General features: G+C 44.6%; 1 protein-coding gene across 1 annotated transcript; it reads right to left on the bottom strand.

The window, feature by feature from the left end:
* Positions 1-1553: 1553 nt before the first annotated feature.
* Positions 1554-22621, bottom strand: HAL (histidine ammonia-lyase). The gene is made up of 20 exons (XM_030856341.2): positions 22375-22621; positions 21425-21485; positions 21291-21318; positions 20875-20949; positions 20710-20782; positions 20551-20617; positions 20221-20258; positions 19255-19380; positions 18065-18204; positions 16114-16161; positions 15315-15462; positions 14457-14552; positions 14301-14359; positions 13353-13433; positions 10876-10941; positions 10634-10799; positions 7975-8109; positions 4106-4214; positions 3936-4005; positions 1554-1694 (listed from the first exon to the last, which is right to left on the bottom strand). The coding sequence occupies exons 1-20, from the start codon at positions 22619-22621 to the stop codon at positions 1554-1556; spliced, it is 1974 nt and encodes a 657-aa protein (XP_030712201.1).
* Between the last annotated feature and the right edge of the window lie 2676 nt (positions 22622-25297).

The following is a 25297-nucleotide window of genomic DNA, read 5'->3' as shown; positions in this document are numbered from 1 at the left end:
AAAAAAATCTAAGAATACAGCAATGACATAAGACAGTTGAGACTTAGTTTATTCCACATTTACCTGGAAACTCCCTTGATGGCATAGTACAGAGCTGTGTAGAAAACTCAATGACAGAGGGCCCCGGAGGACCGCGCGGGCCTGTGGGAAACCAACCCGCCCCGTACCAGTGACGAACAGCCATCAAACCGCTGGGTTTACTGGCTCCACTGCAGCTCGTGGATAAGAATGAATAAACTTCATTTGTGTGTTTACATTTCAGCAAAGAACAGCATGAAGAACCACCTTTCGGCGAACAGGTTCCTCAGCACAATTTGCTTCACTGAATTTTGGTTTGCACTCCTGTCTCTACCTTTCCTGTGGACAGGCTGCAACCTAAGAGAAGACTCTACCGTGAAAAGGCTGTAATCGGGTAGGCAAGCTGGCAGGTGTGCCTGTCCTTTCCTTGACCAGCTGCCGTTGTTAGAGCCGTGGGGTCACATTCCTGCACTTGGAAAGCGCCTTGCTTATGTTTGCACAGAAGGGTGCAAAGTCACAGCTTCGGGAAGCCAAGAAGTCATGTGACCCATCCTTCATCGGGACAATCACACTTAAGCCTTTCCAGCAGGTTCTTTATCTTCTTTGCGGGGAGGGGAGGGAACAGATTGGGTAACATCCTAGGGCGCATCTGACCTTTGTCAACGGGGCCTTGTTTTAATGATTACTGTTATAGAGAGGGGGTTGGTTAACTTCTGGACATCAGATTCCTTAGCTGTGAAATGAGGAGGCGTCTTAAGCTGGGTTATTACAAGAATGTGACTAGAGTACTAACACGTGGTAAATTTAGTAGCAATAACACTAACCTCCTACTCCAGTTTAAGCATCTGAATCCTTTTTCTGATATGTGCGGTGACATCTGATAAATATGAAATGCACGATTCATTGAGAACCACTCCCACAGCAATCTTTATATTCATTCCTTAACTCCTTTACACAGAATCTCTTGTTGACCTATTGACTATTCTTTAGGATGATTCCATGAATAAAAGAAAAAGCAGCTTAAGAACTAATTATGACTTAAAAAGTGTTGTTTACAAAGACATATTAAGGAACATTCATCATAGCATGGCACAGTACAATCAGCCAAAGTTAACTAGTGGAGAGTTTGACAAAGCAAAAAAAAAAAAAACCCAAAACAAAAAAAAAAGATTCACAAAAGTCTAACGTTTTTGGAAAACAATGCCATCAATCTGTCTCAAGATTTGAGTTCATCTAATATTGAGTCAAAGGTCCATGCAGTTGTGGTTAGTCTTCTCACCCTTAGAGTGAGCGGCCTGTAGATTTCATTAGGAAATAAGAAAACTCCTGTAATCTGGAAACACCAGCTGCATCTGTAACCAGTGCTAGATTTAGTAAATGTAATACTGTCACCAGCCTACCCAGAGCAGGTATTAGAACCGAACTAGATAATTGATTGATCCACCTGAGAAAGTTCTCAGGTCTCTCCTTCAGCATAATACTGTTTGCTGTTAAACTAAGTACCATCTGATCTGCTAATTCGTGACAAAAAAGCATTAAACATCCTCAGACTCTGGGATTTTGGTCGATTTCCTGTGCAGAAATTCCAATGAAAATGCTGTTGGAGAAACAGGTCTTGATTCCGGAATATGCTCCATTCTGTATTTTTCGATGTATGGTGCAGCTACTTCCCAAACCTGAAATGCAAGGACAAAACAAAGTCAAAGTGTTGACAACATTGTTTTCACATGTCATTAAACATCAGCTTCATGTGAAGTCAAAACATTATCTCTGACTAGATAACACAGCAGCTGTTTGCTTGCTTTTATTATAAGCCATTTGACACATGATCTGTCAATGAGCCTTTGGTTGCTTTAACAGCTTTAAAAATACAAAGTCCAAAATGTTTCTAAAGTTACCATGAAGGTTTTCAGCTGCTTTACTCTTCTAAAGCAAAACAAGCCAGGAAACAAATGAAGCCTAGAGAATTCAGTGTGGATGGAATTAAGGAAAGTCGCTCAAGGATGGGACTGTGTGTTTTCTAAGGCAAGCCTTAAATGATAAGAGGCAGTGGATTTTCTCTTTGCTCTCTTTCCATGCCACACGCCCTCTGTTCTTTGGACCCTTGCTACTCAGAACGTGGCCCCTGGACCAGCAGCGTCAGCATCGCTTGGGACAAGTCAGAATGTCAGCCCCACTGCAGACCTACTGAGTCCGAGCCTGCACTTTAACAAGATCCCCTAGAAATTCACGTGCACTTTACAGTTTGAAAAGCACTGTTTCACAGCCTTGTTTAGTGTTTACCTCCACCCACGAACCTATTTCCTTTCAAGCATAACATCTTCTCAAACTAAAGTCCGGCTTTTCGTTTATATTATAGCTGCTTTTTATCTGGTTGGCCGCTGACAGGGAAGGAGCATTTCCTATTCTTTTGTATTACCTTAGAAAATGTATTCTTTCAAAAGCTAGCGTCCTTGAAAAGATATCTGCACCCCCAGGTTCACTGAACTATTTACAATAGCCAAGGTACGGAAGAAACCTAAGTGTCCATCAATGGATGAATGATACAGAAATTGTGAGACACACACACACACACACACACACACACACACACACACACACACACACACACACTGGAATTTTATTCAGCCCTAAAAAAGAAGGAACTCTTGCCATTTGCAACAACATGGATGGATCTTGAGGGCATCATGTTAGGTGAAATAAGTCAGACAGAGAAAGACAAATATCGTACGATCTCACTTATATGTGGAATCTAAAAAAAAAAAAAAAAAAAATGAGCTCATAGATGCAGAGAACAGATCGGTGGTTGCCAGAGGCGGGGGATTGGGGGAGTGGGTGGAGGGGTCAAAAGGTACAAAATTCCACTTATAAAGTAAACAAATCCTGGAGATGTCATGTACAGCTTGGTGACTATAGTTAATAATACTGCACTGTATATTTGAAAGTTTCTAAGAGAATAGATCTTAAAAGTTCTTACCATGAGAAGAAAATGGTAACTATGTGTGGTAGTGCATGGTAACTAGACGTACTGTGGTGACCATTTTGCAATATATGCAAATGTCAAATCATTATATTGCAAACTAATATAATGATATATGTCAATCATATTTCAATTAAAAAAAAGGCTGAGCTCTCACACACCTCTCTTCTAGCACCAAAGTTGGCAGCAAGCAAGGGAATTCCCCTCAAAGGGTACAGGGAACACTTTGAAATGACAGGGGTGAAGGTCAAAGGAAAACAATTGTTCCCCAAGAGCAGTGCAATGGTTCCAGGGGAAAATCAAGCCATTCTAGGGAACATGATACCTACAAATGAAAGGCCTAAAGAACTTTAAAACTATGTTTTAAAAATAAGTCTGCATTCTAGGCATCTGTCCCTATCAGATGCGTCTGCAGTCAATGTAGCCAGAGGGAAGAAGCAATAAAGAGACCCTGTATCTCACCCAGTGTGATGGGGCAGGACACACCGGTGCACTAGACACATCCAGATCCCTTTGAATAAAAACTCGGGAAATTTGTTTTCTCTTCAGGTCTATGCAGTCACTGAACCAGGTGGTGGTGGTGGCGATAGCATTACAGAAAGAGAATGTATTTTTAATAAGAGAGAACCTTCTTGATGGGGAGGAATCCATGAACCTTTCATCTCATTTTCTCCCCACAAATACTTGTCCCCAAATTCCATTTAAAATTCATTCCAGCTTCTAATCCTTAGATAGTCCATGTTTGGGTGCAACATGGGACACTTAAGAGTGTATTGAATAGTTTCTTAGTGACCTTGAAAGTTGCATGAGTACTTTTGGTTCACTTCCAAGGAACAGCCAGGAAGCAAAAGAATATGAATGTTTTTCCACTCTCCACTCCCACTTTGCTTTCCCATAACGACCCCAAACTAAGAACTAAGCCAAGTAGCCAATTTACCTTCTGCTCTACGAGCAGTCTGTGCGCTGCCTCAATGTCTGGGGCCATGAAGCGATCTTTTATCCAGGGCCTGCAGAGACAGCACATCAAACCGTGAGCCAACGTTAACTGCTGCCAGGGTTCAAAGTTCTAAAACAGTGTCACTTTCCAGGAATCTGTTCTGACTTTACCTTACAACTGAGCGCACCAGGTCATAGACCTTCTCCAGTGGAGTGGTAGTTTTCAAAGGACGTAGAAACTCTATCCCTTGGCAGGCTGCAAGAAGCTCGATGGCCAGCACTGCAACAAGGAAGGACGAGGGGACGGCTGATTAGAGTCTGACTTCATGCTTGAGGGATATAAATCCCATGCAAGCTGACGGCCATCGCCAGCCAGCTAACAGATGGTTGGCTCTCCCAGTCTATGGGTAGAATGAAGATCCCTTGGTATTTGGTTACCATCTTAAATGTGCTTTTCTAACCCCTTGGCTGCACCTTTAATGGTGAGAAAGGTAGGACCATCCAGGTACATCAGCTTTCCCCTTCTCCCCTCAGCTGATCAAGATGGATGGCCTGTTTCCTATTTCCACCTTGGTGTAAATTTTAATTTGTTTTCAGTCTTACTGTTCCCTACGGCCTGAAATACCTGACAGATAGACTTTCATCAAAGGATTGAAGGAGCCAGTGAATGAGCAGATGAGTCTTTGGTTGCCCTGGAACGAATTCTCCAATGTCTGTTTCAAACCTTCAAACTTAAAGGCTCCTGAATCCACGAAAACTGAAATTCTAGCCATTGGCATCTTGCCAACTTTAAGTTTCTTGATCAAACAATCTCTACACTGTCTTTTCCTAGCTATGAACGCTTGTGGGATGTACCATACCTTGAGATCCACTCTGAATATTGAAATCTAAATCTCTCTACATTCGATATAGTCTAATGAAGAATTTTTTATAGAAATGTAATTCAAAATTAAACCACTTTGGGTTCTGTTATTTGCCAAGAAGTTAATTTAGAATCTTAGAGGCCACTTAAGTGGTCTCTTGATCAGGCCACTTAAGTGGTTAACCAAAATGGAGTATTAAAAACATTTGACTTCTTGTCTTAAAATTTATAAAGCACATTCCAAACTCTGGTGAGTACAGACAGGTCACTATGGGAGAGGATGAAGTTACAGAATCCATTAGGACCTGGAAGAAACTTCACATCTTCTAGTCCAGTCCCCTCACTTTACACGTAAGGAACTGGAAACTTTGAGAAGTAAAGCATCTTATTAAATAAGTGCTTGTGCTTATTTCATAGAGCTGGAGCTCAAGATCAGAACTGGCTAACCTTCCTGATTCGCCCTCACCCACATGACACAAAGCTGGCCTCTTGGTTGGAGACATGTGAGTAGGAAAATGGCAGATTTAGCTAGTGCATATGACAGACAGCTTCTTAGATGGGTTTGCAAGATAAACGTGATACATGTCAGGAAAACCTTGAGTAACCATCTCTCAGCATTCTGTTAACTGCTCTTCGTTGCTATTCACAACCATAAGTTCTCCCTGATGCCATCAGATGGGATTTAAAAACCACACACTTCATTGATACAGATGCAAAGGGTTCAGTGTATCTTGATTTACCTGGATTTTTAAAAATACGATTCTCGTTTATTTTGAAATAAGCTGATATTCAGTGGCCTAATAACCACCTTCGCCCTTCCCTTCCAAAAATTTAAATACACTTAATATATCCTAAGAATCCTGGAGATACCTTCTAGTTTCCCATGAATATTTTCTTCACCTTAACAGAGTATGAGTCACATGAACTAAAACCATCCTGAGCAAATAAGTAATAGTTCTACTTAGATATATTGCAAGGACTTTCTTAAAGTTTTCAAAACTGACGCTATTCATTTTATCGACATCTGAGGCTAATCTATACCTGTGTCCCTTTCACTAAGAAAACACTGCTTCTCCTGACCTTACATCCCCTTCCTTCCCACCTCCCCACCATCCCCTGGCCTTGACTGATGTCCGTGCTTGGGCTTCAGACTCTCTTACTCCTGATCTTTTTTGGACCGCCGCAGGGCGTGTGGATCTTAGCTCCCCAGCCAGGGGGATGAGCCCATGCGCCCTGCAGTGGAAGCGCCCAGTCTTAACCCCTGGACCGCCAGGGAAGTCCCCACACTGGGTCTTTTAAGCTCCTCCCTTTGAAAAGTTTTCCCTCCTTCCTCCAGTGGGCTGGTAACATTTCAGGTCTTCTTTTCCCCTGAGTGCAACCGCCTCTCTGTTCCTGGTATTCTTCTCACCTGACCTCCTGCAGCCGTCAGCTGCCTCCACATAGAGAACTGCCCTTCATCATCCATCCCAGTTCTTTCCTGAGTGTGGGCATCTGTACATCATTGCGACGCATCCCAGAACAATTTATTTTGTGCACACACATCCCCTTTCCTTATTAAATACTGCTCCCCTCTTCCCAGTTTGCTGGCTCTATTCGTTTCAGGTCTTCATCTTAAATACTCCTTTGGAAATGCCTTTTCTCATCCCTTCAAACTAGGTCAGGTTCAGTTACAGCCTCCTATAACTCAATTCTTTAGTCAGGATTTTGTTAAGTGCTACAAAGAGTTGCCAAGTTGTTGTTCAATGTCTTCCTCTTTAGGTAGACTCTAATTCCCAAGAGGGCAGAGAATACCTCATTCACCACTTAATCCACTGTGCTCAGTGATGCATGCCTTTCCACCCGAACCAGGCCAGACAGGGAGGAGAAGGGAGTGATAGTAAAGGGTACAAGGTTTCTTTCTGGGTTGATGAACATGTTCTAGAGTTGATTGTGGTGTTGACTCACAACTCTGATATATTCACAACGCTACTAAAACCCACTGAATTGTACAATTTAGATGGGTGAATTGTATGGTATATGAATTATATGTCAACAGAGCTGTTACCAAAAAAAGAATACTCAACTCTTTCACACTTATCTTAAAATAGTGGTATTCTTTTGTCAGCCAATTGCTTCCAATACAGTTGCAAAAATTTAGGAATTTAGAGAACAATGCCTAAAGGAAGGCAGTTTCCCTTTAAGAAACCAAACAAGCAGCGATTAAGAAGTCTGGAAGGGGTTGACTCAACAGGGCTCCACCTGTGAACTCTCTTTGCTGAGAAGGCTCAGCGTCCATGGCTCACGGGCCCAGCCGCTCCGCGGCATGTGGGATCTTCCCGGACTGGGGCACAAATCCGTGTCCCCTGTATCGGCAGGCGGACTCTCAGCCACTGCGCCACCAGGGAAGCCCTCGTCAAATCTTTAGGACCAACTGCAACACACAAGAAATGATGGGACAGAGAACAAAAGTACCACCACGAGGAAGCTCACAGGTAAATCCAGAATGTCAGTCTCTGTCAGAAAACTGACGTGGTTTTTTAACTACTCAATGGCATGAATTTAAAAAAAGGGAGAGGGGACTGTTGTAAATGAAAAGAAGCTTAAAACCTTGGCCACCAAATTTAAAAGGTGGGTCTTGAATCCTGATTTGAACAAACTGTAAAGACGTTGAGGTAATTTGGGAAAATTTGATACCAAGACTTATTGTTGATTTTTGTCGGATGTGATAATGGCATCATGGTGGATAAGGAGGTTTGTATTTGAGAGAGAAAGTATGCAGGAAGAAAACATGACAACACGGATTTGCTTGAAAATAATTTGGGAAAAGTAAAAAAAAAGAAAAAAAAATGAAGCAAATGTGTTAACTGTTGAATTAGAGTGAGGCATATGAAGGTTCCTGGTACTAATCTCTCCACTTCTGAATACGTTTTAAAATTTTCATATTAAAAAAAGAAGCCAGCTGATGAACTGGCTTCACCAGCAGGTGTGGTTCTTAATCTTCACCGAGCATTAGAACCACCTGGAGGGCTTGCTAAACCCAGCTTGTTCTGCTGTCTTTCCTAGGGTCTCTGATTCAGCAGGTCTGGGACAGGCCCTGAGTTCCCAGGTGATGCTGATCCTGCCGGTGGGGATCCCACTCTGAGGACCACTGGCGTATAGTTTATCAGGGAGGCCTGCGTCCCGGCCTGGCTGGGGTTACCTTGCTCCACGTGCTCAATGACCCTGAGGGCTTTCCTTGCTGCCCATCCTCCCATGGAGACATGGTCCTCCGTGGCGGCACTGGTGGAGAGAGAGTCCACGGACGAGGGGTGGCATAGGGCCTTGTTCTCAGAAACTGCAAGAGGCCAGAGAAGTTAAGTTAGGGACATACTTACGTATGTTCCTAATAGAAAAATTGCCAAAATGACACATGGCTTCCCAAAGTGCTCCTCTGCGTGGGATACCCTCTCCAGGAGCTCTTGGTCGTTAGCAAAGCACCAGATGGTCCAAAGTTACTTTGGGAAAAGGAAGAAGGTTGGGTTTTTTTTTTTTTTTTTCCCCAAAGTGAGAAGGACTCTAAAACTCTAGTGAGTTCTGAGATAAGACCGGGATGGGAACCCTCATATTACAAAGCCAAGTTGAAAACACTAGAAGCATTTAGCATGACAGGGAGACTCGGGATAAAAAAGGTGATGGTCATTTCCAGGTATTGGAGGACAATCTGATTATGTTACCAGAGGAGGTGGGATCAGAATTCAGGTGTGGCGTTTGGGGATTGAGGCTGGACCCACAGATCTTGAGCGAGAAGATTTACAGTTGAGACTGTTCAATGATGACATAAGTGGATGTACTGGGTTTAAGCAAGGGCTTGATGACTGCGGGGATGTCTTGGGGAGGTGGGGGGAAGTCTAGAGTTGGCCTAGGTTGCTGTCTCTCAAACTTTATCGTGCAAATGAATCACTGGGTCTTGTTAAAAGCGCAAATGTTGAGTTTTAGATGGGGGCTGATATTCAGCTGTTCTAACAGATTGCCGGTGATGGCTGTATTTTGGGCTAGAGGACCACACCTTAAGTAGCAAGAACCTAGATCACAGAGTTCCTTCTCCCCAGCTTCAGAAGCTGGGAAAGGTCAAACGCAAAGAGTCTTTTCCCCTCTTTTTTGAACTTTGAGAGCAGCTCTGAGTGAAGCTGCAGTTCTTTTCTATGCTATAGGGGATCCTGAGATAATATACTATAAACTATGGTGATCCACTCATCCTGGTTTGCCCAGAACTTTCAGGTTTCAGCACTGCAAGTCCTGGGCCCCTGAACCTGCTATGTGGATCACCTGGTTTGGTGGGGCTTGTTCAGAAACGTAACTTACAAGTGGCCAGTAAAAGAAAACCACCAGTTTTATTACAATGAAAGCAAGCCGACCAACTTCAGATGACAGCTAGGGCAGCTAAACACATCCAAAGGAGGCTTCCCAAATTCATAACGCTTCTCTGAAAATCAGTTACCACCCCCCATGTTAATGTGAGAAGTTGCTGCCCCTTAGAGGGATATTTTAGTAAGGAGGTAAGTGAGTAAAGAGAAAATACTGGACAGAAAATGAACTCAGTGGCTCTTTGTTGGCTGTGTTGAGTCTTAGTGTGAGACTTAACTGAGGAAGGGGTGAGTAGTAATAGTAACAACAACTAATATTAATTTAGTGCTCATGACACTCTAGGCACAGTTCTAAGGTATTCCACACATTCATTAATTTAATCCTCAAAACAGCCCCATTGGGTAAACTTATCACCCCCATTTTACACAGGAGTAAACTGAGGGTCAACAGGATTAAAAGACTTGCTCCATATCACGCTGCTGGTAAATGGGCAGAGCTGGGATTCGGACCCAGAGTCTATGCTCTTATGAGCCACTATGCTATCCGGCCTCTTGGGTACGTTTGCCAGAAAAAATACCGAATGCCCAGTTAAATTCGAATTTCAGATTAAAAAAACAAATAATTTTTTAGTACCAGATAATATGCTGAATAATTCAAATTTAACTGGGCAGCCTGCATTTCTATTTGTTAAATTTGGCAACCATATTTTAGGATTAAGTATTGATTAAAAAGAAATCCTCATTAATTGAAGTGAGAGCACAGATTTGCAAGCCAAAATGCCTGGGTCTGAATTCTGCTTTACTTCTCACTAGCTGTGCAGTATTGAGTAGGTCACTTAACTTCTTGGATCTTCAAGTATTCATCTTTGAAGTGGAGGAAATCATAGTACCTGCCTCTTGGTATTGTTTGACGATTGAGTAAATATAAGTGAAGCCCTTTGCATTTCCTTTGTGCCAGTCTCTATTCCGATGTTACTTACAGTCTCTGTCCCTTACAGTCTCGAGTCAGAAATCTGCTACATTAAAGCTCAATTCTCATAGAGGGCATCTTGCTTCTTATAAGCATTTTTGCATGTTGTCATCACATCCTTACGTTTTTAGTGGTTGGTATGTCTTACGGAATGTATCCAAACTTTAATCATTTGGATCAGTTCAAGTTTCACCAGTAGCTATAAACATCTTTTGCTTTTTTCTTTCTGATAATCTTCAAATTGAGATTAGTGAAAAAACTACATAGATGAAGTTCACATGTGAAGTCACATTGCTTCCTACAGAGAAATCGTGGAAACCTCCTTATTTACAACCTCATTAGTGTGTTATTATGTTTCAGTATAATGTTGCCTAGGTTTTATTTTATATTTTTTTCCCCTAAACCTGCTGCATTTGTATTGAGGATGCACGTGATGAAGGTGGTGAAAACGTTAGATCTCAAAGACAAAATGTGACACTTTAGGTAAAATGGAAAGGCCTTTAGGCGACTAGCCTTGCATTCTGGGCAAAGTGCAGTGTCCTTACCCAGGGCTGCAGCCGTGCAGTGGGCTATCATGAATCCAGAGTTCAGACCACCTTCAGCCACCAGGAAGGCAGGCAGCTCGCTGAGGGAGGGGTTGCAGAGCCTTTCAATTCTTCTTTCACTAATTGCAGCAAGTTCATGGACGCCAATGGCCAAATAGTCCAGGGCCTGAAAGAGTGTCTCGATTCAGTCGGCCTGTATTAGAATATGCTTTCAGGGTCAGGAGCAATTCTAAATAGCTTACTTTGGCTGGATATTCACCATGGAAGTTTCCTCCAGAAACAGTCTCTCCCCTGCTGGCGAAGACCATCTTTCAAAATAGGTTAAGGCTTTCACATAACACTTGGTGATCACTTCAAGTATAACTCTTTCCCCAGTTGCTCATTTCTAACATTGAGGTGGTAGCCCTTGTACAAAGGTAGGGTGGAGAGAAGGAGAGTCTTTCCACAGGCAGGTGTTGACATGAAGGGGTACAAAGGTAAACAGAACAAAACAAAAACCTTAAAGATGATTGTTTCCACCCAGCTGGGGGTCAAAGAAACATGAAGCATGAAATGATGTTTTCTCTTGGGATGAGAGATCCTCAAGCACCATAACATTACTAATCTGGTGGTCTGTACTTGCCCTCAAAAAGTTTATAACCTGAAACTAAGAACAGAGATCAGGACACCCGTTTAAAAGCAAATTCTGTTTCCTCAATGGGCACTGCGAGCTTGTGCTCCATCGAAGAACCTGCTGAATGGAAGATTTTGCAGATGAGCAACCACCAAATCGTTGGAACGATCAATTCTGAGAAAACTTTCAAACCTTCTACTCACTGATCCTGTGCCAGTGTTCACAGCAAATGACGGCCAAGAGGTCACTGCAAACCCACTGAAGTCAGTGGCAACTTTGGACTCACCGAACATTAAGACTCTCAGGGATCATTCCACTCCATCGTGTATTTTACTTAAGTCAACAGGAACCCTGACAGAGGCAGCAAAAGACTTTCCAAAGAGCTAATTTTCACCTACTGGACTAAAGACTATTCACAACCTACTAACTAGGAACTCACTCTGTGTAGGAAAGGTTCTGACTTCCAAAGAGGTAGAGGTGCATGTGTTACTTAACAAGTTTGGAATTACCCTTTTCTGTGCATATGACTGTGAGCCTCTTAGACCTAGCTCCTGCCCTTTTCCATGGACCCGCCCCCAACCACAGGCCTTGGTTTTCTCTGAATCCTCAGAGCAAGTGATCTCTGCACCAATTTACAACTTAAGCAACATCTATTGTTCTCTAGTTGTTCCAAATTTGTTTGTTGGCTACTAGGTTATAGCAATTAGAAGTTAACTCCTATAAACTATGTAATAGATGGTCTACATATGCAACAGAAGATTGAGAAAAATATTCTTTTGGGTAACACCAGTATTGCTGGAGAACTCCCAAATATTAGCCAACTGGAAATTCATCAACAATTAAGAATCTTTCACTGAGAAAGTAAAGGACTTTTGGCTGAAATTTCTGCTGAGGCAAGTGGTGGGGGAAGAATTTAGCAGGGAATGATCCTCCCTCCCTTGGCCAGTAATTTAATGGTATTTTTGTTTATTTGTTTTGCTTTTTATTACTCCGTAAGATACCCTTTCAAGTCTAAATTATGTAAGTGTAGAATGGATACCTCTGCTCTACAGTGCAAGAAATAAGAGATGAGAGAAGAATGCACGGAGTTCATGAAGACTACTTCTCCATTTGGGGGTGGATGGTGTTGAGAAGGGTTAGTGAGTTGAGGGGTATTTAGCTTGGGTCTGACTTAACTGTAAAACAACCTGAGAGGACATAAAACGCACCTCCTGAAGTAAGCTTGTCAGAGAAGCCACATTGAAAAGGTCTAGTGAGAAACCTTATACAGCTGCTCTCTGCCAGCCCGGGCTGTGCAAGGCTTTTAGGGCTTACTTTCTCCAGTGTTAAGAACTGAGGCAGATGTGGGGTAGGAGAAATAGATTCCTAAGGGGTTGGATGGTCTTCAAAGGAAGTATTGTCTCTGTGAAGACTTTGCCTGTGTGCCTCCTGACCGATCACATTGACTTCTGGGGGAACTAAGCCATCACAGGACCTTCCATAGCAAAAACAAGATGACGCTGAGATACCCACACCGTGAAGGGAAAGAAGGGCTCCATCCTTGAGAGACGGAAGCATTGTTACTCTTCTTTGTACAAATATGGGAACAACGCTGATTTGAATAAACTCCATGTCAGAAATAAACTCAGGATGAGGAAAGCTATAACTCTTTGATCAATACTTAGGTAAGTGTTAAAAGGTTGCCTCTGTTTAGTGCACCATGGTATCACTAGCCCTAGGAAGGCTCACATAAATGCCATCCTACCCAGGGTCTCTACAATCACACTTGTGATGTAGATCTTCATCCTTCTACCAACAACCTCAGCAGTGGGTTTTAGGGCAGAGGTCTTCGTGAAACTCTGCAGCCAATGTTGGAAATACCCCCTTTAATCTTTCATCTGTCAGTTTTGGAAGCACAGCACGTTAGACTCCGAACCTGAGACTAGGTTCACAGATCTGCCTCTGACACTTACCAGCTTGGCTCTAGAGCAAGGCATTTAACCTCGGAGCCCAAGTACATAGTCTATGAAACGGAGCAACAGAGAGGCTACACAAAATGATCACTTAGATCTTAAAATGACCAGCTGGAATTCTATAATCACAGCTTAGTAAACCATCAAAAGATACAGGATTATCTGTTGCACTGTTAATTTCTGTGGTAATGATGTTCTTCACAAATGCTATTGTGTCGTTCACCACACCGTGGATCTAGAAGACAAGATCAAATGAGCTAATACATGGAAGACACTGATAATGGTCCCTGTCACATAGTCTGATATTCTTATTAGAATAGCAAGAACATTTAAACTGGGATTTCTTCTTACTGTGGAGCTAATTTGGCAATTCTTCCCCATAGACATTTTAAATCTAAGCTAGAACAGAACTTGCTGAGAACAAGGAGAAGAGGGTATTTATGCTAGGGAGGACTCTTTAGTACCCTACAGATTGGAACTTGGTACAACCTGAAATATTGTTTCACTCTTGAGATGCATGTTAGTCTGTCACTTAACTGCCATTTGCAAATGAGTTGGAACATCTGCAGTGTAGGTTGCCTCATGCCAACCCAGGTCATCTGCATTTTATATTTAAAGTTATGACTCACAGATTCATTTATAATGGTTTATGTCTGCCTATTAAATGCAGATAAGATCTAACCATGGATATGCCCTTGAATTGTGGTTAGATTTCCCCATGAACGTTCCTGGCAGACTGGTTCTAGTTCTGTCTAACAGGTAGAGCCAGTAAAACTCCATTAACTGGTTAGGATGATGCTATTACTAAGAATTTTTTAAAGTTAGGGCACTAAACCAAAACAACAAGCTGTCCGTCAGACTTCTCTACACGGGGGTTGAACAAAGTAATTCAAAGGGAAACAAGCAGCTTACCATATAGAACAGAAACTTTACGATAATTGGAAAGTCGAATTATTACATAGACATCATTTTTAATAGAGGCAGTAATGAAATCTGGACTACCACTGACCATTACATGACTTTCTAACACCTTCCTCTCTTTCTATTCCCCACCCTGACAAACTGGGGGAAAGAATAGAAACTTGTTAGCTTTTTTGTTTACCTGTGGACAGCAGCGCAAGGTGTAAGCGTCCTGAACACGATCACAGAACCTGTGACTTTCTGTGGAAAAGATACAGGGATGGCAGGGGGCATGTTAGCAGTTCTTTCCAATAATTTCCAAAAGCAAATAAGCTCACTCACATAGGCATGCCCAGACCTGCTATTTCAGATGGGTGGTGATCTGAGTCCAAGAGGGACCGAAACCGAAAAGCGACTTCAACTTGCCCACGATGAGGGCGAACAGCGTGAATGTCTAGAATTGATGAAAGAGGAAAAGTCTGAGCAATTCTTATATTGAATGAACTACCATCGCTGGAACAGAACCATCCACTGTGCTGACACAGCCCTCAAAAGTCCAGGGGTCCTTGACCATCACTCCGGATTAGAAACTTAACTCCAAAGCAAGATTTTCCTTATGGACTTTATTCTTTCTACTTTAAATATCTGAGTGCAAACTATGTGTCGAGATCTCTGGGAATTCAACTCAAGACACTGGGCCTACCCTAAAAAGATTTAGGCTCATAATGGAAGGAAGCTCAATAGTGGCCTAATTTAACTAGGTCATTTTTAGATAGTTTTTTTGGTCCTACTACATATAAGAGTAGGGAGTCTTTCCAAGTCATTATTTTCTAGAAAAGCTACCACTTCTACAATTTTTCTCTCCCGATTTTCAAGTGGGGATCAGTGCTAATCCTACTCTAGCTCTCAAATCCTGCCCATAGATTCTTAAGACAACATGTAGTTTGATGGGAGTCAGAGCTGGTGATCTGGGGCAGGTCACTTAACCCTCTGGGTCAGCATTTGTCTGTGAAACACGGTCGTTTCAAGGGTCAAGTGTGGCGTAACTTAGATGAAGCTGCAGCAGTCCTACGAAGGCACAGGCACTTGGATTTTCTTCTTCCCGACCGTCTACCCCCACCACTCCCGCGTCTGAACACCTTGACCAGCCTCCCCTCCCCCCTGCACCCGAGCTCTGCCTGAATGAATAGCAAACCAACGGAAGAGCCATGCTGACCAGTATCGAAGGCTTTGGTGGTGCCCTTCAACACCTCGAGGGTCAAGGACGCCACTATGTCAGCCTGCCGAGCAATGGTGCTGGCCCTCTCCACAGCTTCACAGCCCAGGGAGGTGATCATCTGCGTCCCGTTGATGAGCGCCAGACCCTTTGTGGAAGGGGAGAGAGTTTCCAAACGCTGTTTGTTGTAACAGGTGTATGTGCAAGTTGATTTCCTATCTTTTGCTTTCATAAGAGAAAAGTTAGCCTGTCGGTTGAATGACGTTGATCCATGGTTTCTAAAGTGTGGGGCAGTAATGCTTATTGAAGGATGCAAGGATGAAGTGCTAACATGTGTGAAATCATTAGTGTAAATCTAGCAAATGGAATAGCTGTTAAGTGTCCCCGTCATTAAGGCAGCAGTGGTGCTCCAATGTAGATGGCATATCAAATCTTTAGCTCTTAATTATGCTGCATTTCTTCTTCAACTTCTCATCATTATAGACAAGACACCTTGAACAATTTCTGGTCCGAGACTCTTGGCTTAGAGCATCCCAAGGGACGTTGGCTTACAGCATCTCTTAGGGGTCCTTAGAGATCCTGATTTGAAGTTTAAGTTCTTCTGTAAAAGAACCCCTAGGCATCTGTGGCCTGAAGAGTCTTTTCAGTGCTTAAGGCAGAGCCCTTTCTTCAGTGCCCAACTTAAGCAAACATGGGAGCTATGTTTATTTTAAGATACCAGTGAGGCTGATATTAAGACTGAAAATAGCTATTAAGTAAAGATTTGTTAAAGCGAACAAATTTTCCTTAGTCTCCTTACCTCTTTTGGCTTCAAAACAATTGGTTTCAATCCATGAGCTGCCAGGACCTGTAGAATGATTTAAAAGGTAAAAATGGGTATCAAATGAAATACCAGCATATTTCTAATTTCATGTGGAATCCAATAAAAGGCTTTTTAAGCCCAAAGGTCTGTCTTATAAAAGATTAGACCTACGTGAATTGGTTCTGTTTATCTTCGCTGGTCTATCCTCTAGTTCCGTTCTTTAGTCTGCAAGCAGACCTAGCTTTCAAGTAATTTTTGTACCTACATCAGGGGCTAGTGTCTACAAAATCAACCCTGAATGTTGGTTTCTAGGTCCTTTGCATTCAGTTTCCACTTTAGTGATTCACTTTTTTTTTTTACTGCTGCTTCCTGAGCAGATGCACATCCAGATGCATGTGCGCTAAGGCTGAGCTCCAAACTCTGTCCACGTTCCCTGGCCTCCAGAGCTTGACCTAAAAAGTCCTCCACCCTCGTCCTACTTGTCTGAACACTAGCAGAGCCTCAGAGCAGGGCTTCTCACTTGTATGGCAAATGTGTGAGCACCAGTGAAGAGGGACTTATGGGCCCAAGAGATGGACACAGAATCCTGAGGGGAAATGGGCAGAATGATCTTCCCCTGAAATAAAAGAAGTGAAAGCAATCACTAGGTTAAGGTCCCTCTAGGGGAGAAGGAAGACACAGAGGCAGGACCACTGACTCCGTCAATTTCACAAGCTTATTAGAATATCTAACACATGATTAACTCTGTCCCAGGAGTGGGGCTGAGGGTAGGAAAAATGGAGACAGACAAGCTCAAGGGCAAACACAGTCATAGTATGTTAAGTGTAACTGGAGGTAGGAAGTGGGTAGGGTTCCGTGGAAAATAATCACATAAGATGCTGGGAGGGCACAAAGGAGGGGCAAAAGGGACTTGACGGGGTGGGCCTATCGGGAAAAGAACCAGAAGAGCAGAGAGGGAAGTTTCTCAGAGGACTTATCAGAAGCAGGAAGAGAAGAAGGGACATGGCTCGTCCCTCTGCCTAGGACACAGGGCACTCCAGCCGCAGGCCACCTCTCGCTTCTGTGATGTACAATGTTGCTGGGGAAGGATTTGGCTGGGGCGTGTGGATATGACAAGCAAGACTCTTGTAAGCCACTTTAATTTTAGACATCGCCCTGAGGGCAGTGAGAAGCATTGCACGTTTTGGCCAGGACACGTTTGGGTTTGCTGATTGAAGGTGGTTGTGGGAACACTGTACATAGAGAAGTAATGAAGACCAGTCTGCATAGAAGGAAGGTGATCTAGAACCCAAACCCCCGAAGGACTATCTGTTCCCTTAACTTCTTCCTCCTTGGTCCTCTGCCCCTTCAGTTACTGTTAGGGGACCTCCCAGCAAGAGATCAGAGACGACACTTCAAAAAATTCTTTGGGCTGCTCTGATGAATTTGGAGATGAATGAAGAAAACGTTAAAGCTTTATCAAAAACAAGCCTTTCTGATTGGCCACCAGATGAGAGTTTGGGGTGGAAGGGGGAGTGGAGCCTCCTTTCCAGAGGTTATAAGTCAGTGCTATGATCCGCAGCTCTGTACCTATTAGACCAGCAAGTAAATAAACCTGCAACAACATGTGGCCTCCTGGACAGGCACTGGAAATGTTTTAGATGCAGAATAAATTCCCGCAATTAACACTGGCTGCTGTACCTTTTTACCAAGGTGATCACCAAGTCCAGAAGGTTGACAGTTGCACATGGAAGCTAAGAGCCTTGCCTATTTGACATCTGTACTGCGCAAAGGCTGAGCTCCTGACTGTCCACACTTCTAAACTTCGGCTGTCACAGCCATAGTATAGGGATAACATTGGCTCCCTTGTCGGGCTGCTGTAAGGATGGAGTGCTGGAAAGCATGCAAGTACACCTGGTGTCCAGCCTCGGGAAATTACTGCAGGTGGAAGCTGTTATTAAAATCTTACGTATTTAGCGTCAGCCCAGCCACTCTTCGGAGACCACATCTTCCCTTCCCCAATTAGCCCGAGAGCAAGATGAGAGAGTGGGGCCAGGTCTCCACTGGCACCAACGGTTCCTTTCTCTGGAACATAGGGCAGGCAGGAGGCTGGGAGAGAAAGAGGCACCGGTTACTTCAAGAGTACTTCATTCTGGCCATCCTCGCTTTAGGGAAAGACAATTCCTCAAGCACAACTAATGCTTAAGGGACCTGGCTGAACTGCTATAGAAAGAAAAAGGAGAGGGGGAGAAAGAGAGAAAGAAAGGCAGGGAAGAGAGAAGGAAAGGAGGGAAGGAAGGAGGACCCTCCCGGGAGCAAAGCTTTCTCTGGAAGCCACTTTAAGTTTAGACTTTATCCTAAGGACAACGGGAAGCGTTACAGGTTTTAGCCAGGACATGCTCGGATGTGCTGTGTGAAGGGGTTGGGAGAACACTGTACATAAAGAATTAAGATCAAACTGCATGGAGGAAAGGTGATCTGGAACCCGCACCCCCATAATGACTACCTCTGCCCTTAACTTCTTCCTTCTCCTTGGTCCTCTGCCCCTTCGTTTACTGTTACTGTGCATGTTCTAATCTGACCTAGAAATTTCTAGAAATTCTAGCAGTGTATCTTAAAGATGTATCAGGAGCTAGCTGTTATTCTTTGCTGCCTTATTTCTAAGAACATAACGTTTAAAATGATCCAAGTAGGAATTAAGAGACTTTCATAGGACTGATTGGTGTATGTAGCCATTAAAAACTATTGGAGGGCTTCCCTGGTGGCTCAGTGGTTGAGAGTCCGCCTGCCGATGCGGGGGACATGGGTTCGTGCCCCAGTCTGGGAAGATCCCACATGCCGCGGAGCGGCTGGGCCCGTGAGCCTCCAGCCCTGAACTTAAGGCCAGACTTAAGGGGCTTATTCTAGTCTTAAAGATGCCAAATGCTAAGTGAAGGCTGATAGAGAATGGGTGAAAGTCCACAGGAGAAAGAGTCTCTGCCTCACTCCTACCTTGCACCCCCATCTAGCTAACCTCCTTCTTGCCAAGCTCATTTCCCACTCATCTGCATTAGTTTATGTCTTCTTTTCTCACCAATTTCTCACCACCCCATCAATCAAGTCTACCTGTGGTACACACACAGCCTCATCGGAGGGTCAGTTGGGTATCTGTTGCATTACCATTAAATACTTCGATAACTTGTTTGAGAGTCTCCAGGGAAATGCCACTGTATCCTTTGGCTAAGACATTGATCCTTAAAGCCAAGAGCATCCGACATCTCTCAGGGATTAGTGGCTTCCCAACACCTACAAAACAGAATTGATGTTTTCTCCAAGAAAAACAAAATTTTTTCCTTCTCCCAGCTGTCTCCATCTCAGATTTCTCGCCACGTCTTGGCTCAGATACTTGCACTACTTTCTCTCCTGATTCTCTTGCTTCTTCAAGTCTCATCTTCCAGACAGATATGAGAATCCAGTTCTGCCTTCTCACTTGCCCTTCTTGGAAGCGGCAGTGAACGCCCCGCCCTCCTCAATACCCTTAGAATAGTGTCTGGACTCCTCAGCACAAGCTCTCTTGCAGTCTGATGGGATTCTTGACAGACTTTCCCGTCTCACCTGTCCCGAACAACCCCTCCCTGAGTTCCAGCCTTAATTTCGTCCCCTGACTGCATCACTCTCTTGGCACGACGGTATCCACGCTCCCATGCCAACCCCATCCTTTCACCTGGCCCATTCCTTTTTCTGAGATTCAGTTGAAAGGTGGTCTTGTGTGATGCTTTCTGCTTCCCCCCTCTCTGCCCCACCCCGGCAGCAGAATTGGCACCTACTCCTTGGAATCCGCTAGCTTCTGGACGCTGTTAAAGGATGCCTGGCACTGTGCTACGCAGTCGTCCGGGTATTGGTTCCAGGGCCCCCAACCCAACCCCCCTGCAGATACCAAAATCCCCGGATGTTCAAGTCCCTTATATAAAGTGATGTAGTAGTACAGTCGGCCCTCAGGATCTCCGGGTTCCTAATCTGTGGATTCAGCCAACATCCCAGGCTGGTTGAATCTGGGAATGCAGAACCTGGAGATACCGAGGACCGACTGCACTTCATTCAAATCAAACAAGATCTGGGAGGCACTGAATGTTTGGAGTGAGTTACCTGAAGAATGTGAACGTACTAGGTTGACCTGGAGCTCCCTGGAAGAGAAAGAGAAAAAACCCTCTTAGATACCTCACGGTGAAAATGTTCCCTCAGCTGGGAACATAGTTAAGTCTTTGGAGGGACAGAATAGCCATGATGGGGCACTGGAAGAAACCAGCAAGTCTGTGTTTTCTTTATCAACTCATGTGTGAGTTAATCCGAGCCTCACCCTCCTTATCTGTAAATTGGGGCAAATGCTAATTATTTCTGTTGTTGAAAGAAATCTCCAAAATGAGAATAAGTGGCATGTGACTGTGTGTGTGTTTGGTGGGGAGGAATCAAACTTACTCTAGTTTACTGACAGGAATTACAGTTCTGGCAAATTTCCCAAAACCTGTAGTAATGCCGTAAACAACTAGAATAAAAACCAGACGTTATACAGTTAGACACAGGCGGCATCTTTTAAGCCTATAAAAAGAACTGCGTAATACAAAGAGAAAAGGATACCAGTTTTTTCTTTCACGATGCTTTCTATGACTTCCCTGGAGTTCTGCACCTTCTTTTCAGCAGTGGGGGTGAGCTAGGAAAACATTGGTGAGAGCTGAACACGTCAAAGATTTACACGTGCCGCGGAAAAGGTCAGAGGATGTCCTTCCCCTCCCTCCAGCATACCTTGATTTTGTAGCGTCCCTTGCCCAAGTTGACCAGATCCTCTGTGGTCAGGCTGTCCCCATCTAAGGCAATGTACTGCACAAAAGAAGGGAATCTCCGTGAGTGCAAACAGCTTAGTCGCTCAAACAAAAGAGTAGGGAAGCCTGAAGCAGAATTAAGCTCTGACCCGTCAGAGATTTTATCACTGCTGTCAAACACTCATGTGCTAGTTACAAAGACAGCTTGCTGAAGAGGAGGTTGAGGAAGGAAAATGAGAAGTGGAAAAGCGTAATGCCTTTCCCTATTACACAGAGCTGGATAAAGCCCTGTCCTCACTGATGGTGCTTGGTCATAAATTTTGCTAGCCCTCCCCCTCCTTAAATGAGGGGTGGGGGGACTTCATTTTCTTAAAAAAAAGGAAGTGGTTTGAAACTTACCTTTTCGGGTTCCCGGTATTTGCTGTATCTGTAGCCAGGTAAAGGAAAATGCTGGGTAGTGTGGAAAAGCCCCAGCCCCATCATTGGTAGCAGTAGCCCCCAGAGCAGACCAACAAGCCTGCAGGAAAGGATACAGGTAAACTCCTTCTGGTTGCGATGGAATGAAGTCGGAAGACATGGCATCCCCTTCTATAACTGAAACAAGAATGCAAGAGAGACCCCTTAGGGATCACAGTGGAGAGCCACTTTTGGCGTTACTGGTAAACCAAGCAAAGGGCTCTTCAACTGCCTTCGGAATTCTACAGAAATGGCTGCTTTAAAACGACTTCTCATGCTTTAAAATTTACAAAGGAGGAGAGCAAAAGGCAGAGATGTAGGCGCCAGGCATGCATGAAAGGGTTTAAATGAAAGTTCAAGATCCAGCCCCACCTCCATCCCCATCACCGGCTTTATTTTGTTTTAAATCTATTGTTTTAATATTTAAAATATATTTAATATTTAAATCTATGGGGTTTTTTTTGTTTTTGTTTTGCGGTATGCGGGCCTCTCACTGTTGTGGCCTCTCCCGTTGCGGAGCACAGGCTCCGGACGCGCAGGCTCAGCAGCCATGGCTCACGGGTCCAGCCGCTCCGCGGCATGTGGGATCCTCCCGGACCGGGGCACGAAGCCGTGTCCCCTGCATCGGCAGGCGGACTCTCAACCACTGCGCCACCATGGAAGCTATCAAACTTTTGTTTGATAGTTTCATTAAACAAAATAGATTTAATTTTGTTTTAAATCTATGCTACTGGTCTCCAGTCTGGTGAGGTTCTTTTGAAGGGCAAAGGGATTTTCAAAATGATTCGGTAACTGCAAAAGGCTTCAGCCCTGCGGTCTTGAGTTCAAATCTAGTCTTTGCTACTAGTAAGAAGTCTCCTCCTTTCCGAGTCGGCTGCCTCGTTGTAAAAGGTGGATAAGACTCCTGCCTTCCTCGCAGGGGTGTGCGAGAATCCCTTCCCCGTCCCCGCCCCCCCAACGACTGGGGAGGACAAGGGACCGTCCCTCCCGGCCGAGTGATTCGCACCCCTTCCTTCCGGCCACTCACCCACTTCCACGAACTCGTTGTCCTCCAGGGCCACCTCCAGCGGGTCCTCGTGGTCCAGCAGGCCCAGGCCCTTGCAGCGGCGCACGAGGAAGCTCACATTGTCCACCGAGGCGAAGCCACCATTGTCTGGCTTGTTCTTGATGTACCTCCGCACGGCCTCCCGGCCCAGCCAGCCCACCGTGAGCTGCGCATCCTGGCAGGGCACCACCAGCCACTCTCCGCGCACGTGCACCGTATACCTGGGCATGGTCGTCCGCTGGCGACAGTCACTGGGAGGGGAGAGTTTTATCCGGGAATGACTACCGAGGTGTGGTTGATAGGGAGAAGTGGGATGGGCTTTCAAAACACGCCCCCTTCTTTGCCTTTACTCATTCACGCATTGGACAAATATTTATTGAGCGCCCCACGGTGTCCCTTTGATTTTTTTGCAGCTGAGCGAGGGGCAGGAGGGTGGGATGCAGGCCGCCTTTCCACCTGCCCTCCAGGTCTGCTGCCAGCAAGGCCTGGGTTCTCCCGCCCTCGGGTCCTAGAGCCTGCCGACCCTGCTGCTGGCCCTGTCTCCGCAGGGGCCCTGATTCCTCCCTCCCCTGGTTTCTGTCTGCGTTCTCCTCCATTAAGGGCAGCTTATAAACACCATGTTCCTGTCTTTATCTGGAATTACTCAACTGTAAAATGCTCTTCACTGGCCAACTGTGACACCAGGGAGTGTGGCAATCTTCATGCATTTGTTTATTCCCAAATACGTGTTGAGCAACTCCGCCCTTACCACTATGAAGGTTTTCTGAAGCTGTCCCTCCACAAAGGGAGAGGGCAAGGCCAGAGATCATTTTCACAACTAAAGGTCACCATTTTGGTGACAGCCACCGCGCTTGGACTCCAGCTCCACTGCTTATTAGCCTGGAGCAGTAAGTTATTGATTAGCCTCTGTTTCCTCATCAAAAGGCAAAGGGGCTAATTTCCTCACTGCAGTGTTTGCAGTATCTACCTGGGATCAGATCCTGGTCCTGCCATTTCCCAGCTGTGTGACATTTGGGCAAGTTACTTGACTTCTCTGGGCCTCTGTTTCTTCACCTACAAAATGGGGATGATAATAGTACCTATTTCAAAGGGCTTTTGGGAGGATTAAGTGAGTTCGTATATGTAAAGCCCTTAGAGCAGCACCTGGTGCAATGGAAATGCTATGGAAGGGTTTGTGATGACTGTTGTTTGGACTTTAATATATACCTATGTTGCTTTATAAATGTTCTTTCATCATGGTATCCCGAATGGATATCCCTAATCCAGGTAAGCTTCTTCAACACAGATTACTGCTCCCTGCACCCGATTCATTATAGTAGTATTAAGGAACTCTGAAAAGCATGAAAAGGGAATCAAGGAAGTGTTGGCACTGTTTTAACTAGGCAGCATTTTGGCAGTAAGCCAGTGTCTAGAGATTGGGTTATTCCAGTGGAAAAATCCTGAAAAATCTGTTTCCACTAAAACAGACTTCTGTTGGGAATAGAGACACAGTTGTGATATCACAGAAAACACCCACACCCAGAACGTCCTTCTCTGAAACCCTCCCGGGGAAGTGTACAAAGAAAGAGCTGCCCCTCCTTGAGCTTCATTAAAACTTGCGCTTCAGCCACCTACACCCTGACCGCACTCTGGAATTCGTCATCACCTGAATTTCATCCACATAAGAAATCTTAAATTCCGGTACCCCACCTTCTGACCACAGCCTCCTCGCCTTCCCGTTCTCCCCTTACATCAGTCATCTCCGACCTTGAACCTGGCTTCCGGTCAGTGCCTTCTTCTCTGCACTTCCCACTGGCTTTCTCCCTTACTTTCCTTGGAAGCTGGTCCCCTAGTTACTCACCTGGACCACTTTCTTCAGCACTTTGAAATTCCTTTATTACCCTAACCCTATTCCTACACTCTGAATAAACCGCCACCCATCCCCCACCCCCGGGGTTATCGCAACAAACTTCCATCTGTGTTCACCCGGAGAGGCAGGCTCTGCTACAGAGTCTTGCGATGGGTAGATGGTGGCCCTGCCTCCTAATGCCCCTCCCCCTTAGAGAGTTCCCCAAACAGTCATCCCCCTCCTCAAGGACCTTCTCAATAGCTACCTCCTCTAATTCTCAGAGGAAGCCCTTACCAACTACGTCTCCGAAAACTGAGGCCCTTAGATGTGAAGCACCTTAACTTTCTGTCCTCCTCCATTACCTCATCCAACACATAATTCTTGAATGCCTGTTACGTCCCAAGCACTATGCTAGGTGCCGGGAATGAAACAAATAAGATACATCTTCCACCTTCATGGTGCTTACTCTCTGGTGATGAATGCAGATGTATAAAGGTTAGTAAGAAGTCCAACTATCCCCTGTGCTATGAGAAAACCCAAACTACTTGGGCACGCCAGTTGCTGGCCCCAGCTGAGCCCAGTTTGAGTAATCCCAGGCCAGACATCAGACATGTGAGGGAAGAAGCCACCTGATCATACCAGCCCCCAGCAATTTGAGTCATGCCCAGCTGTTTGAGGATTCCCAGCTCCGGCCCTAGACACCGTGGAGCAGAGACAAGCTATTTCCACTGGCTCTGTCCAAATTCATGACACAAAAAACCCATAAGTCAATACCTTTACTTATGTTATTCTTTCTTCATCCAGATGGAACACACTTCCAACTTTCTTTGCTTGGCTAGATATTTCTTATTCCTTAAGACTCAGTTTAGGCCTTCTCTTCTCCAGGAAGCATTCCCTAAATGCTTCAATTGGGGTAAGTGGCCCGTCTCTGGGGTGCTTTTTCTTTAGCATTATGTATAAATTACTTATTTTTGTTCACCCAGAAATTATGTGTATATCCAGCTTGGTACAAAGCCATTCAACATATGCTCCTTAGCTGAAGTAAGTGTAGACTCTAGTGGCCCCCAGGTGAATTCC

The sequence above is a fragment of the Globicephala melas genome, chromosome 10, assembly GCF_963455315.2.
Source record: "Globicephala melas chromosome 10, mGloMel1.2, whole genome shotgun sequence".
Lineage (NCBI taxonomy): Eukaryota > Metazoa > Chordata > Mammalia > Artiodactyla > Delphinidae > Globicephala > Globicephala melas.
The sequence above is the reverse complement of the archived record's forward strand: the minus strand, read 5'-3'. Positions and strand labels throughout refer to the sequence as shown.

Excerpts from the sequence above, each read along its gene's own strand:
- HAL (XM_030856341.2), bottom strand. The coding sequence starts at position 22,621 with ATGCCCAGGTATACGGTGCACGTGCGCGGAGAGTGGCTGGTGGTGCCC. Across the intron at positions 10,942-13,352 it reads ACAGTGCAACAGATAATCCT|ATGGTCTTCGCCAGCAGGGG; the intron begins GTATCTTTTGAT and ends CTATTTTGAAAG. Across the intron at positions 4,215-7,974 it reads CATTGAGCACGTGGAGCAAG|TGCTGGCCATCGAGCTTCTT; the intron begins GTAACCCCAGCC and ends TCCTTGTTGCAG.